The 15,000-nt window shown below is 46.6% G+C and overlaps 2 protein-coding genes across 2 annotated transcripts in view; both read left to right on the top strand.

Moving 5' to 3' along the window:
- maml1 (mastermind-like transcriptional coactivator 1) overlaps positions 1–6,494 on the top strand; it is a 31,015-nt gene extending 24,521 nt beyond the window's left edge. Inside the window, exons 4-7 of the mRNA XM_053324157.1 lie at positions 471–740; positions 4,124–4,253; positions 5,262–6,386; positions 6,469–6,494. Of these exons, the coding sequence (XP_053180132.1) occupies positions 471–740; positions 4,124–4,253; positions 5,262–6,361 (1,500 nt within the window). The 3' untranslated portion in view covers positions 6,362–6,386; positions 6,469–6,494. The remainder of the gene's footprint in view (positions 1–470; positions 741–4,123; positions 4,254–5,261; positions 6,387–6,468) is intronic.
- Positions 6,495–14,313: 7,819 nt separating this feature from the next.
- ltc4s (leukotriene C4 synthase) overlaps positions 14,314–15,000 on the top strand; it is a 5,120-nt gene continuing 4,433 nt past the window's right edge. Inside the window, exon 1 of the mRNA XM_053324186.1 lies at positions 14,314–14,383. Within this exon, the coding sequence (XP_053180161.1) occupies positions 14,326–14,383 (58 nt within the window). The 5' untranslated portion in view covers positions 14,314–14,325. The remainder of the gene's footprint in view (positions 14,384–15,000) is intronic.

Below are 15,000 nucleotides of genomic sequence, written 5' to 3'. Positions count from 1 at the left end.
CTCACCTGTCCTCGGGTGTTGCTAGAGGCGGCTCACCTGTGCTCGGGTGTTGCTGGAGGCAGCTCACCTGTGCTCGGGTGTTGCTGGAGGCTGCTCACCTGTGCTCGGGTGTTGCTGGAGGCTGCTCACCTGTGCTCGGGTGTTGCTGGAGGCAGCTCACCTGTCCTCGGGTGTTGCTGGAGGCAGCTCACCTGTGCTCGGGTGTTGCTGGAGGCAGCTCACCTGTGCTCGGGTGTTGCTGGAGGCAGCTCACCTGTCCTCGGGTGTTGCTGGAGGCAGCTCACCTGTGCTCGGGTGTTGCTGGAGGCAGCTCACCTGTCCTCGGGTGTTGCTGGAGGCAGCTCACCTGTGCTCGGGTGTTGCTGGAGGCAGCTCACCTGTGCTCAGGTGCTGCCGGAGGCAGCTCACCTGTGCTCGGGTGTTGCTGGAAACATTCACACTGACATCGTCTTTATTCCCGTCTCTCCCAGGACCAGAACAGCTACCCTGCTCCTCCACACGGTCCCGGTCCCGCTAACACCATGACGTCGGCTCCCGGTAACAACACCATGACAGCCCAGCCCGGGGCCAACGCCATGGCCGGTAACCATGGTAACGCAGCGTACCTGAACAGCCAGGCGGCGGTGGCAGCAGCACTGAAACAGCAGCAGCAACAACAACAGCATCAGCAGCAGATCCTGGAGCAGCAGAAGCAGCAGCAGCAGCAGTACATGCAGAGGCAGCAGATCATGGTTGAACAGGTACGTTACACCTGAGACACGTTACACCTGAGACACGTTTCACCTGAGACACGTTACACCTGAGACACGTTACACCTGAGACACGTTACACCTGAGACACGTTACCCCTGCCATACGTTACACCTGAGACACGTTATACCTGAGACACGTTACACCTGAGACACGTGACACCTGAGACACGTTACACCTGAGACACGTTACACCTGAGACACGTTACACCTGAGACACATTACACCTGAGACACGTTATACCTGAGACACGTTACACCTGAGACACGTTACACCTGAGACACCTTACACCTGAGACACCTTACACCTGAGACACGTTACACCTGAGACACGTTACACCTGAGACACGTTACACCTGAGGCACGTTACACCTGAGACACGTTACACCTGAGACACGTTACACCTGAGACACGTTACACCTGAGACACGTTTCACCTGAGACACGTTATACCTGAGACACGTTTCACCTGAGACACGTTATACCTGAGACACGTTACACATGAGACACCTTACACCTGAGACACGTTACACCTGTCACACGTTACACCTGAGACACGTTACACCTGAGACACGTTACACCTGTCACACGTTACACCTGTCACACGTTACACCTGAGACACGTTACACATGAGACACGTTACACCTGAGACACGTTATACCTGAGACACGTTACACCTGAGACACGTTACACCTGAGACACGTTACACCTGAGACACGTTACACCTGAGACACGTTACACCTGCCATACTTACACCTGAGACACGTTACACCTGTCATACGTTACACCTGAGACACGTTATACCTGTCATACTTTAGACCTGCCATACATTACACCTGAGACACGTTATACCTGAGACACGTTACACCTGAGACACGTTACACCTGAGACACGTTACACCTGAGACACGTTACACCTGAGACACGTTACACCTGCCATACATTACACCTGAGACACGTTATACCTGAGACACGTTACACCTGAGACACGTTACACCTGAGACACGTTACACCTGCCATACATTACACCTGAGACACGTTACACCTGAGACACGTTACACCTGAGACACGTTACACCTGAGACACGTTATACCTGCCATACTTACACCTGAGACACGTTACACCTGAGACACGTTACACCTGAGACACGTTACACCTGCCATACTTACACCTGAGACACGTTACACCTGAGACACGTTACACCTGAGACACGTTACACCTGAGACACGTTACACCTGTCATACCTTACACCTGAGACACGTTACACCTGAGACACATTACACCTGAGACACGTTACACCTGAGGCACGTTACACCTGAGACACGTTACTCCTGAGACACGTTACACCTGAGACACGTTACACCTGAGACACGTTACACCTGAGACACGTGACACCTGAGACACGTTATACCTGAGACACGTTACACCTGAGACACGTTACACCTGAGACACGTTACACCTGAGACACGTTACACCTGAGACACGTTATACCTGAGACACGTTACACCTGCCATACATTATACCTGAGACACGTTACACCTGAGACACGTTACACCTGAGACACGTTACACCTGAGACACGTTATACCTGAGACACGTTACACCTGCCATACATTATACCTGAGACACGTTACACCTGAGACACGTTACACCTGAGACACGTTACAACTGAGACACGTTATACCTGAGACACGTTACACCTGAGACACGTTATACCTGAGACACCTTACACCTGAGACACGTTACACCTGAGACACATTACACCTGAGACACATTACACCTGAGACACGTTACACCTGAGACACGTTACACCTGCCATACATTACACCTGAGACACGTTACACCTGAGACACGTTACACCTGTCATACGTTACACCTGAGACACGTTACACCTGAGACACGTTACACCTGAGACACGTTACACCTGAGACACATTACACCTGAGACACGTTACACCTGAGACACGTTACACCTGAGACACGTTACACCTGAGACACGTTACACCTGAGACACGTTACACCTGAGACACGTTTCACCTGAGACACGTTATACCTGAGACACGTTTCACCTGAGACACGTTATACCTGAGACACGTTACACATGAGACACCTTACACCTGAGACACGTTACACCTGTCACACGTTACACCTGAGACACGTTACACCTGAGACACGTTACACCTGAGACACGTTACACCTGAGACACGTTACACCTGTCACACGTTACACCTGTCACACGTTACACCTGAGACACGTTACACATGAGACACGTTACACCTGAGACACGTTATACCTGAGACACATTACACCTGAGACACGTTTCACCTGAGACACGTTACACCTGCCATGCATTACACCTGAGACACGTTACACCTGTCACACGTTACACCTGAGACACGTTACACATGAGACACGTTACACCTGAGACACGTTATACCTGAGACACGTTACACCTGAGACACGTTTCACCTGAGACACGTTATACCTGAGACACGTTACCCCTGAGACACGTTACACCTGAGACACGTTACACCTGAGACACGTTTCACCTGTCATACGTTACACCTGAGACACGTTACACCTGTCATACGTTACACCTGAGACACGTTACACCTGAGACACGTTACACCTGAGACATGTTACACCTGAGACACGTTACACCTGAGACACGTTACACCTGAGACACGTTTCACCTGAGACACGTTACACCTGAGACATGTTACACCTGAGACATGTTACACCTGAGACACATTATACCTGTCATCCTTACACCTGAGACACGTTACACCTGAGACACGTTACACCTGAGACACGTTACACCTGAGACACGTTTCACCTGAGACACGTTATACCTGAGACACGTTACACCTGAGACACGTTACACCTGAGACACGTTACACCTGAGACACATTACACCTGAGACACGTTACACCTGAGACACGTTTCACCTGAGACACGTTACACCTGAGACACGTTACACCTGTCACACATTATACCTGAGACACATTACACCTGAGACATGTTACACCTGAGACACATTATACCTGCCATACATTACACCTGAGACACGTTACACCTGTCATATGTTGCACCTGTCATACCTTAGACCTTTCATACCTTAGACCTGTCATACATTTCACCTGAGAGGAAAGTGTGTAATGACTCCTCTCAGACAGCAGAGGGAGCTGTGATCATGATGTAATAACTGTTGCTCATCAACCTTTAAAATGCTGTTTATTAAAAGGATTTCACTCATTTCTCCTTTTTTACTGAAAACACCAAATTCTGCTTATTTACCCAAAATGCTCAACAAGGCTGCAGCAGTTATATGAACCTGTGTGTGTGTGTGTGTGTGTGTGTGTGTGTGTGTGTGCGTGCAGGAGAAGCAGCGGCAGCAGGACCAGCAGCTGCAGAGACACCTGACCCGCCCCCCCCCTCAGTACCAGGACCAGCCGGGACAGCCGGCCAATCAGAACCCTTTCCCCCAGCAGCCAGTCAACCAGTTTACAGGTGAGTCTCTCTCTGATCGGTATCCTTATAAACGGATCAATCACACTAATGATTGATCAGTTTATAGAGTTAGTCAAACATCCGACAGACAGGATCAACTTTAATATCTGTATGTTTCATTTATTTTATTTAACTTTAAACTGAATACATTTCTTATTTTATTTGAATTAAAAACAGATTCAGTTAATATTTGTTTCCTGGTTCCTGTTAGTTTCCATCATTAAAACAAGAATCATGTGTTTAAATAAAGTAAATATAACAGCAGACGTGTCTCTGTGTGTGTCTGTGTGTCTCTGTGTGTCTCTGTGTGTGTCTGTGTGTCTCTGTGTGTCTCTGTGTGTAAATGTGTGTCTCTGTGTGTGTAAATGTGTGTCTCTGTGTGTCTCTGTGTGTCTCTGTGTGTCTCTGTGTGTGTCTGTGTGTGTCTGTGTGTCTCTGTGTGTCTCTGTGTGTAAATGTGTGTCTCTGTGTGTGTAAATGTGTGTCTCTGTGTGTCTCTGTGTGTCTCTGTGTGTGTCTGTGTGTGTCTGTGTGTGTAAATGTGTGTAAATGTGTGTGTCTGTTTGTGTCTGTGTGTCTGTGTGTGTCTGTGTGTCTCTGTGTGTCTCTGTGTGTCTCTGTGTGTGTCTGTGTGTAAATGAAGCTCGCCGCTGATTTGAATAGAAAATGACGACGGCTCCAAACTGTCAGTCTGTTAGTTTCTGCTGCTCATAAATAATAACTGCAGAGTTTATATATTAAATATATTATAGTTTATTTTCATAGACTTCAACTCTGTCTAATTTACACTCATCTAAAACTATACTAAAAATTATATATACATATATGTGTGTGTGTGTGTGTGTGTGTGTGTGTGTGTGTGTGTGTGTGTGTGTGTGTGTGTGTGTGTGAGAGAGAGAGAGCCGGCATTAACAACATAAAGAGTCAAATACTGTCTGAAAAGTTGAATTTTAAGTTTCCTGACGTGATAACGATGATAAATTAAAATACTTCTTTGTTTCCTCTCAGCTTCCTCTCAGCCAATGGGCAGCGTCGGCTCGATGGGAGGTCCCGCCTCCGGCTCCCAGCGCATGTTTCCTCAGAACCAAGGCATGCTGGGAATGGCGCTGGCTCAGGGGGGGGGCCCGGCAGGCGTAGCCCCGCCCCCGACAGGAAGTCAGGCTGACCTCAGTCTGGCGTCCTGCGGCGGGGGGGCCGGGGGGGGCGTGGACGTACAGCAGGTGCTTTACAACAACATGAACCTTCACCCCTCCCACCAGACCCACGCACCCCCCCACTCCCACCAGACCCACGCACCCCCCCCATCCCACCAGACCCACGCGCCTCCCCCCTCCCACCAGACCCACGCACCCCCCTCCTCCCACCAGGCCCACGCGCCCCCCCAGCCGGGCCTGCAGCGGCAGAACCTGGGCGCCATGTCTGCCTCCTACAGGCAGAACCTGCTGCAGCAGCACCTGAAGCAGCCGCCCAACGCCGCAATGCTGAAGCAGCAGCTGGCCGCCCGCATGCCGGGCGCCATGCAGAACAGTCTGGGGGGGAACCTTCCCGGGTCCATGCCGGGCGCCATGCAGGGGGGGGGTCAGAGCGCCGCCTGGCAGCAGCAGCTGTCTAACCAGCCTTCCTCCGCTAACGCCTTCCCCTCCAACGCCAACGCCTTCCACCTGCAGCAGGCGCGACTCTCCAAAATGCAGCCGGCCGGCTTCGGGGCGGGGGGGCGGCCGATGGGAGGCATGACCCCCGCCCAGCAGATGATGCAGACTAACATGGCCGCCGCCCAGCAGAGGGCGCCGCCCGCCCCTCAGAGCCTCGGCCAACCCATGGCCAATCAGCAACAGGCTCAGCAGCAGCAGGCCAATCAGAGCCAGGCCGTGCTACCCGACCTGGCGGCGTTCGGACAGCCGCCCGGCAACGGTCGCCAGGGACTGCAGTGTAACCAAGGTTACCAGGTGAGCAGGACAGCCAATCAGCAGCAGCAGCAGGTGTCGTTCGGGTACAACGTGGCGGCGGGAAGTTTTGCCCCCGAGAGCGAGCTGGTCGACTCGCTGCTGAAAGGTCAGAGCCAGGAATGGATCGCCGACCTGGACGAGCTGCTCGCATCACACCACTGACCTGCTGACCCCGGGTCACCTGACCCGCTGACCCCTGGGCCACCTGGGCCACCTGACCCCGGGTCACCTGACCCCCTGACCCCTGGGCCACCTGACCCCGGGTCACCTGACCTGCTGACCCCGGGTCACCTGACCCCGGGTCACCTGACCCGCTGACCCCTGGGCCACCTGACCCCGGGTCACCCGACCTGCTGACCCCGGGTCACCCGACCTGCTGACCCCGGGTCACCTGACCTGCTGACCCCGGGTCACCTGACCTGCTGACCCCGGGTCACCCGACCTGCTGACCCCGGGTCACCCGACCTGCTGAGCTGCACCTGCAGAAAGGAAACACGGCGCTCCCATCTGATTGGCTGACGTCACACATCCAGACAGGAAGTCGAGCGGCGTCTGTTTCCTGCTGAACTGATGATGATGATGTCACATCTTTAAACCAGCTGACTAAACGTTTCTGATAAAGACGTCTGAGCGCTGGAGGTTAAAAATCAATAATCATTAAAATGCAAATCGCTGGTTATAAAAACAGTTCAGACGAGCTCGAGGGTTTAACTTCAGTCAGTTTAAAGTAAATCACTCAGCTTCTGATCACCTGATCAATCAGCTGATCAATCAGCTGATCAATCACCTGATCAATCAGCTGATCAATCACCTGATCAATCAGCTGATCAAACTGAGCCGAAGCTTTTTAAACAGTAAACAGAAGTTAAACTAGTTTCATGTTTATTAATCATTCAGCGTCTCTGTAAACAAAGACTCTGATGTGATTCTGAATATTTTTGAAGGTTCGATTAAAAAAACAAAACTCAGCTTCAGTGAGTTATTATTTAGAGTTCAGTTTGTTTTAACTCGTCTGAAAAGTGTCGGCGTTAAAGGACTGATATAAAAATACTGTTTGTGCAGAGTCACAAAATATCCCCATTTAAACACATAACTACGCTTTTAATGATTAAAATAACAAATATAAATACATATCTAAAATACAATCTGAAAGGCCAAAAATGTCCTTAAGGAGGCAAAAAGGGTTAAAAGTAAAAGTTTCATTAATATTTAAATGAAATAAAATCATCATCTAGTTTCTAATGGTCTGAACTGAGCTCGTCTGTTTCTGTAAATCAACAAAATGAACTTCTGATCATTAAAGAGTCAAACAGCTGATTCAGAGTCTCAGATCTTAATTAGATTCAGTCCAATAATTCATATAATTAATAGTTTAAACGCCTGAAAACTCAAAACGTCGCTTTATTTTGAAACTCTAACAGATAAAGTGTTTTAGACTGAAAAACTCTCTCCTGGAGCTTTCACCTTCATCCTGTGGTCTTCCTCAGCAGGTTCAGCTTCTGCTCTAACTGAGCCGACGACTGAACCTCTGAGCTCACTGATGAACCACTGTAACCCCCCCCACCCCCACCCCACAGGAAGTCACTTTAAAGGACCATACCTGCAATTTAAACCTTTAATCTGAAATCAAACACTTTTATAGCAGCGGGGAACCTTTTCTGAAGCTTCCTGTTTTTATTATTTTTTTAATTTTGAGTCTAAAAATCAAACTTGCAGCTGATCCCCCCCCCCCCCCCCCCCCCCCCCTCTGGCCTCATGTAGTGTTTCTGAGTCTCAGTTATCTGCCAGGTTTATTTTCATACTGTAGGGAAATATATGGAAACACGCTGCTGCCGAGGAGACGACAGGAAGTTCATATATTTAAATGAGTCTCAGTCATAGAAAGTGATTCCAGTCAGCTTCTTAAATATCAAAATAAAACTACTTTAAACTTCTTTATATTAATTTAAATAAAGATTTTCTGCTTTTCAACCTGCAGAAGTTTAAAGTTTTGTTAGTTTTTTTGTTTTTTTTTGACTGAATTTAAACATCGACTCAGTTTTTAGTTTTTTTTTTTAATCACGCAGAAGTTTTATCTGGTGCTTTTATTTTGGTAACTAAAAGGTGACGCTCTGATTGGTCGGTCGGATCTGTCACGAGTCAGCTGACTAAAGCTTTAAATTTGATCAAAGGAAGAAAAATATATCACACACACACGAACACACTAACACACACACACACACACACTGTAACACACACACTAACACACACACACACAGCAGCTTTGTGTGTGTGTTACAGTGTGTGTGTGTGTGTGTGTGTGTGTGTCATGTCGAGTCGTCACAAAACAAACAGGAAGTGATGCAGAGATGTTTGTGTCGCCATGGTTACAAACTTCCTGTAAACACACAAACAGCTTTATGAATGAAGTCTGTGTGTGTGTGTGTGTGTGTTAGTGTGTTACAGTGTGTGTGTGTGTTAGTGTGTGTGTGTGTGTGTGTGTGTGTTACAGTGTGTTACAGTGTGTGTGTGTGTGTTAGTGTATTACAGTGTGTGTGTGTGTGTGTGTGTTAGAGTGTGTGTGTATTACAGTGTGTGTGTGTGTGTGTTACAGTGTGTGTGTGTATGTGTGTGTGTGTTAAAGTGTGTTACAGTGTGTGTGTGTTACTGTGTGTTACAGTGTGTGTGTGTGTGTGTGTGTGTTACAGTGTGTGTGTGTGTGTTACAGTGTGTGTGTGTGTGTGTGTGTGTGTTACAGTGTGTGTGTGTGTTACAGTGTGTGTGTGTGTGTGTGTGTGTGTGTGTTACAGTGTGTGTGTGTGTGTTACAGTGTGTGTGTGTGTGTTAAAGTGTGTTACAGTGTGTGTGTTAACGATTATGAAGAAAAAGTTTTAAAAAGTTTAAAATCATAAAAAAAAACCCCGAAACATTAAAACCTCTCCGTGTCACATGACCTCGACCTCCGCCTCGACCAATCAGACGCTGCAGAGTTTAAAACCATCTTCCAGCTGTTTTTAAAGACGACATCATCGTTCCGACTCTGTTCTGCTGTGAGCCGCTCGCTCTCATCTACTGTACTGTTTGACCTGTTTGTGTTTTAATATTATTAATTATTATTATTATTATTATTATTGATATTAATTATTGATGAGCGGTCGATGCTTCGGGGCTGTTTGATGTGTTTTCCGTCTGCCGGGTGTTCTCTGCTCTCACTGATGTAAATGTCTATAAATATATTTTTTGTATGTAAGCCTTTCCTAACGAACGGAGAAGATAGAAGTTATTTTTATATATTGCAGCCGAGTTTTTGTAAGTATTTTATACTTTTGATATTCTCTGTAAAACAAGAGTATTATGTAAATATAGTTCTTTAGAAACTACAGCGGCCCTCTGTCTCTTATTACTGGGGGGGGGGGGTCTGTGTGTGTTACTGTGTGTGTTGTTACAGTGTGTGTGTTACGGGGGGGGGGGGGTCTGTCTCTTATTACTGTGTGTGTGTGTGTGTTATTACTGTGTGGTACTGGGGGGGGGGGGTACTGTGTGAGTGTGTGTGTTATTACTGTGTGTGTTTGTTACGGGGGGGGGTACTGTGTGAGTGTGTTATTCCTGGGTGGGGGGGGGGGGGGGTCTGTGTTACTGTGTGAGAGAGTGTGTGTGTTACTGTCTGTGTGTGTGTGTGTGTGTGAGAGAGAGTGTGTTGATCACTGTGTTTTTCTATCCTGGTGTGGACCCTGACTTGACAGATCACTAATCTTGTGGGGACCTTGACCCGACAGATCACTGACCTCGTGGGGACCCTGACAGATCGCTAACCTTGTGGGGACCCAGACCCGACAGATCACTAACCTTGTGGGGACCCTGACAGATCACTACCCTTGTGGGGACCCTGACCCGACAGATCACTACCCTTGTGGGGACCCTGACCCGACAAATCACTACCTTTGTGGGGACCCTGACCTGACAGATCACTACCCTTCTGGGGACCCTGACCTGACAGATCACTACCCTTGTGGGGACCCTGACAGATCGCTAACCTTGTGGGGACCCTGACCTGACAGATCACTACCCTTGTGGGGACCCTGACAGATCGCTAACCTTGTGGGGACCCTGACCCGACAGATCACTACCCTTGTGGGGACCCTGACCCGACAGATCACTAACCTTGTGGGGACCTGATAGAAAAATAAAATACAAGACTGAGGCTGAAACCAAGTTCAAAAGTCAAGTTACTTTTAATTCTTGCAAGAAGGAGCAAATCACCAGACACACCGCTACCAACAGCGATCAGAGATCAGTTCTCCGAGAGGTTTTATACATAACAAGTCTTATCAGTGCGCCAGGTGGTGGTCTGTTTTCCCCCTGGAGGCCATCCCGCACCGTCTCCGCTGTCGAGTCTCTCCCACCACTGCGACCTTCACATTCTCTTAGTCAAAACAGCTCGTAACATATGATGGAAATTTACTGCAGCAAAGAGCAAGTATTAGCTTCTTGACCCTCTAATGTGGCCCAGCACCCAGTACGTGCACTGTGGCCTCGCACAAGCACAATAACTCTACATGTGTGGAATGCAAAGTATAATGCATACACTTTTAAACACTACTACAGTCATAAAAATAGTCACGTTAGCTATTCTAACACATATTATTATATAATGCATAAAAGTACAATCACCAATAACTGAATATAATGCTGATTATAGAAATGTAAGAATGAATATAAGACGTTGGTATTACTGGTTATAGGAACACAAAATGAATATAAGAGATTTGTATTTTCCCATCAGGACCCTAACCTGACAGATCACTAACCTTGTGGGGACCCTGACCTGACAGATCACTACCATTGTGGGGACCCTGACCCAACAGATCACTAACCTTGTGGGGACCCTGACCTGACTAATCACTAACCTTGTGGGGACCCTGACCTGACAGATCACTAACCTTGTGGGGACCCTGACCCAACAGATCACTAACCTTGTGGGGACCCTGACCTGACTAATCACTAACCTTGTGGGGACCCTGACCTGACAGATCACTAACCTTGTGGGGACCCTGACCCGACAGATCACTACCCTTGTGGGGACCCAGACCCGACAGATCACTAACCTTGTGGGGACCCTGACCCGACAGATCACTAACCTTGTGGGGACCCTGACGCAACAGATCACTAACCTTGTTGGGACCCTGACCCGACAGATCACTACCCTTGTGGGGACCCTGACCCGACAGATCACTACCCTTGTGGGGACCCTGACCTGACAGATCACTAACCTTGTGAGGACCCTGACCTGACAGATCACTACCCTTGTGGGGACCCTGACCTGACAAATCACTAACCTTGTGGGGACCCTGACCCGACAGATCACTACCCTTGTGGGGACCCTGACCCGACAGATCACTACCCTTGTGGGGACCCTAACTTGACAGATCACTACCCTTGTGGGGACCCTGACCCGACAGATCACTAACCTTGTGGGGACCCTGACCCGACAGATCACTAACCTTGTGGGGACCCTAACTTGACAGATCACTACCCTTGTGGGGACCCTGACCTGACAGAACACTACCCTTGTGGGGACCGAGCTTTGGAATCAATGGCAACCAACCTCCTGATTGGCTGGACCAGGTTTTTCTGACTTCGTGTGAACCCCAGAGGTGACACACAGTACTGCAGTGTGTGTGTTTCCCCCGACGAGACCTTTTCCTGACAAAGTGTGTATATTAGCTTCGTATTAGCATATTAGCTTAGCAGATAGCCCCCTGGCATTCTGGATTATTAGGTGCAGTGTTAATGGTTTGGGTTTCAATCCAACATTTGTTTAAATACTTGTCATAAATTGTGCTGTGGCTAACAGTGATGGCAATTATATGCTAATAGACGTTAGCATTACGGGTCTCCACGAGGGGAAAAAGTCAGGTTTAAAATTTATGTGAGATATTTCAAGTCATTTTTTTTTTGTTTAAAAAAATTATGATGAATTTAGCAGTTAAAACTACGTCTAGACCGTTTAGAAAGGTTGGAACCCAGTCAGGGTCCCCACAGGGTATAAAAACAGGTATGTGTGTTACTGTGTGTGTGTGTGTGTGTGTGTGTGTGTGTGTGTGTGTGTGTGTGTGTGTGTGTGTGTGTTACTGTGTTTGTGTGTGTTTGTGTGTGTGTATGTGTTTTACTGTGTGAGAGAGAGTGTGTGTGTCTTTGTGTGTGTTTGTGTGAGTGTGTGTGTGTGTGTGGTTCTCAATCTGTGGGTCGGGACCCTTTCTGAGGTCAGAAGATGAAAACTTTTCTTGTGAAACACTGAAAAAAACCACTTTAACTTCTTTAAAGTTGAAATAATCAGTCGATTATAAATGTTTAAAAATTAATCAGAAACTATTCTGATCATTCTAAAAACGTTTAAGTTGAACATATTTTTAGTTTTTTGGTTGAACTCAACATTTGAAAACTTAATTTTGATCTGTGAGGAACCATTTCTCATAGTTTTGAACATTTGATAAATCAACAGTAGATTAATTCATAATGAAGATAATTATTAATGATTATTATAAGTCCTGATATTCATAATAATAAAGTTTCTGTTCTGCAGTTTAAATTAAATATTTTCCTTTATGATGAAATATAATCTCATCATAATTTAATCTTCTTTATAATCTCAACAACACAAAGGCCTGTTTCATCACCCTGGAAAGGACGAGGGGAATTACTGTGACGTCATCGACAGGAAGAGAAAACAAAACAACTGCACGTTTATTTATTTAACCTTTTACATAATGTTCATATTCTGACTCATAATCAGTCTTTACACCAACAAACATTCATTAATTCACCTTCAGTCGTTAATAAATGTTTAATTAATCCTTCAATCACTATTTTATGACCCAGAACATTTTATAGAATATGAATAAAACATGTTTGAATTCTGATTTTCAAAATAAAAGCAGGTCGAACCGGAAACAGGTGACGGAGGAAACACACCTGCTGAGACAAAGGAAGATGTTTCCACTGACGTCTGAGAAAAAGTTTGTTTTGTTAACTTATTATTATTATTTCAGTAAATAAGTTTCCCTTAAGGACAAGAAAAGCAACTGAAGTGAACACAGAGACACACAAACACACACACACACACACACACAAACACCTACACACAAACAATCTCACTCACACTCTCACTCACACTCTCACCCCCGGCCCCGCAGGTGTGTTTTACCTGTTGTTTCCTCTTTCCTGTCAGTCTCTCTCTCTCTCTGTCTCTCTCTACAGTCAGTCAGTGTCTCTCTCTCTCTCTCTCTCTCTGCAGTCAGTCAGTGTCTCTCTCTCTCTCTCTCTCTCTCTGCAGTCAGTCAGTGTCTCTCCCTCTCTCTCTCTCTCTCTCTCTCTCTCTCTCTGCAGTCAGTGTCTCTCTCTCTCTCTGCAGTCAGTCAGTGTCTCTCTCTCTCTCTGCAGTCAGTCAGTGTCTCTCTCTCTCTCTGCAGTCAGTCAGTGTCTCTCTCTCAGCAGTCAGTCAGTGTCTCTCTCTCAGCAGTCAGTCAGTGTCTCTCTCTCAGCAGTCAGTCAGTGTCTCTCTCTCAGCAGTCAGTCAGTGTCTCTCTCTCTCTCTCTCTCTCTCTCTCTCTCTCGCTCGCTCTCTCTCTCTGCAGTCAGTAAGTGTCTCTCTCTCTCTCTCTCAGCAGTCAGTCAGTGTCTCTCTCTCTCTCTCTGCAGTCAGTCAGTGTCTCTCTCTCTCTCTCTCAGCAGTCAGTAAGTGTCTCTCTCTCTCTCTCTCTCAGCAGTCAGTCAGTGTCTCTCTCTCTCTCTCTCTCAGCAGTCAGTCAGTGTCTCTCTCTCTCTGCAGTCAGTCAGTGTCTCTCTCTCTCTCTCAGCAGTCAGTCAGTGTCTCTCTCTCTCTCTGCAGTCAGTCAGTGTCTCTCTCTCTCTCTAAGCAGTCAGTGTCTCTCTCTCTCTCTAAGCAGTCAGTCAGTGTCTCTCTCTCTCAGCAGTCAGTCAGTGTCTCTCTCTCTCTGCAGTCAGTCAGTGTCTCTCTCTCTCTCTCAGCAGTCAGTCAGTGTCTCTCTCTCTCTCTGCAGTCAGTCAGTGTCTCTCTCTCTCTCTAAGCAGTCAGTCAGTGTCTCTCTCTCTCAGCAGTCGGTCAGTGTCTCTCTCTCTCAGCCGTCATGTTGGACGAGTCGGTCGGACTCGGCATCGTCACCGTACTCGCCGTCCTGGAGCAAGGTGAGACGCTGAGCATGCTGGGAAATATATTCATCATATATATTTAATTTAATTTATTTTATCAGTAACTGTGACAGAAAAGTGTTTTTATTCTTTAATTTCCTGATTCTTCCTTTAATATAATGTTTATCTATCATCTGTTTATTGATAAGGACGGTTTTTTAAATCCTATTTATTTGTATTTTTAGTTATTTTAGTTTTTAATCTTCTTTGAAACTGTTTAACTTCAGCTTCGTGTTAGTTTTTAGTTTCTATTTTCAGCTCTGAGTTAAATTTGCATGTACAAACAAACAGGTTTATGAACTTTGCTCTGCAGCTGCAAGAATGAGCTGCTTTTATTCTCATCATTTAAAGATTAATTATTAAATTAATCACCAACGAATCTGATTATAAATGAATTAATCTCAGTTATTTAACCTTTTAAACTGATAAATACATATAAACATGTTTTATACTTTAATAGAGGAAACGTTTCCTGGTGGAGATACACCTCATAAAAATACAGAATATATAAAATATCTAAAAGATTATTGTTTGAAATGTTTACTTGGGTGCGAAATGAGGTATTAGTAACTTAAAAGTAAATAAAAAGTATATTAAAATTATTATTATTTTCC

Source organism: Scomber japonicus, chromosome 8 (assembly GCF_027409825.1).
Source record: "Scomber japonicus isolate fScoJap1 chromosome 8, fScoJap1.pri, whole genome shotgun sequence".
NCBI lineage: Eukaryota > Metazoa > Chordata > Actinopteri > Scombriformes > Scombridae > Scomber > Scomber japonicus.
The sequence above is the reverse complement of the archived record's forward strand: the minus strand, read 5'-3'. Positions and strand labels throughout refer to the sequence as shown.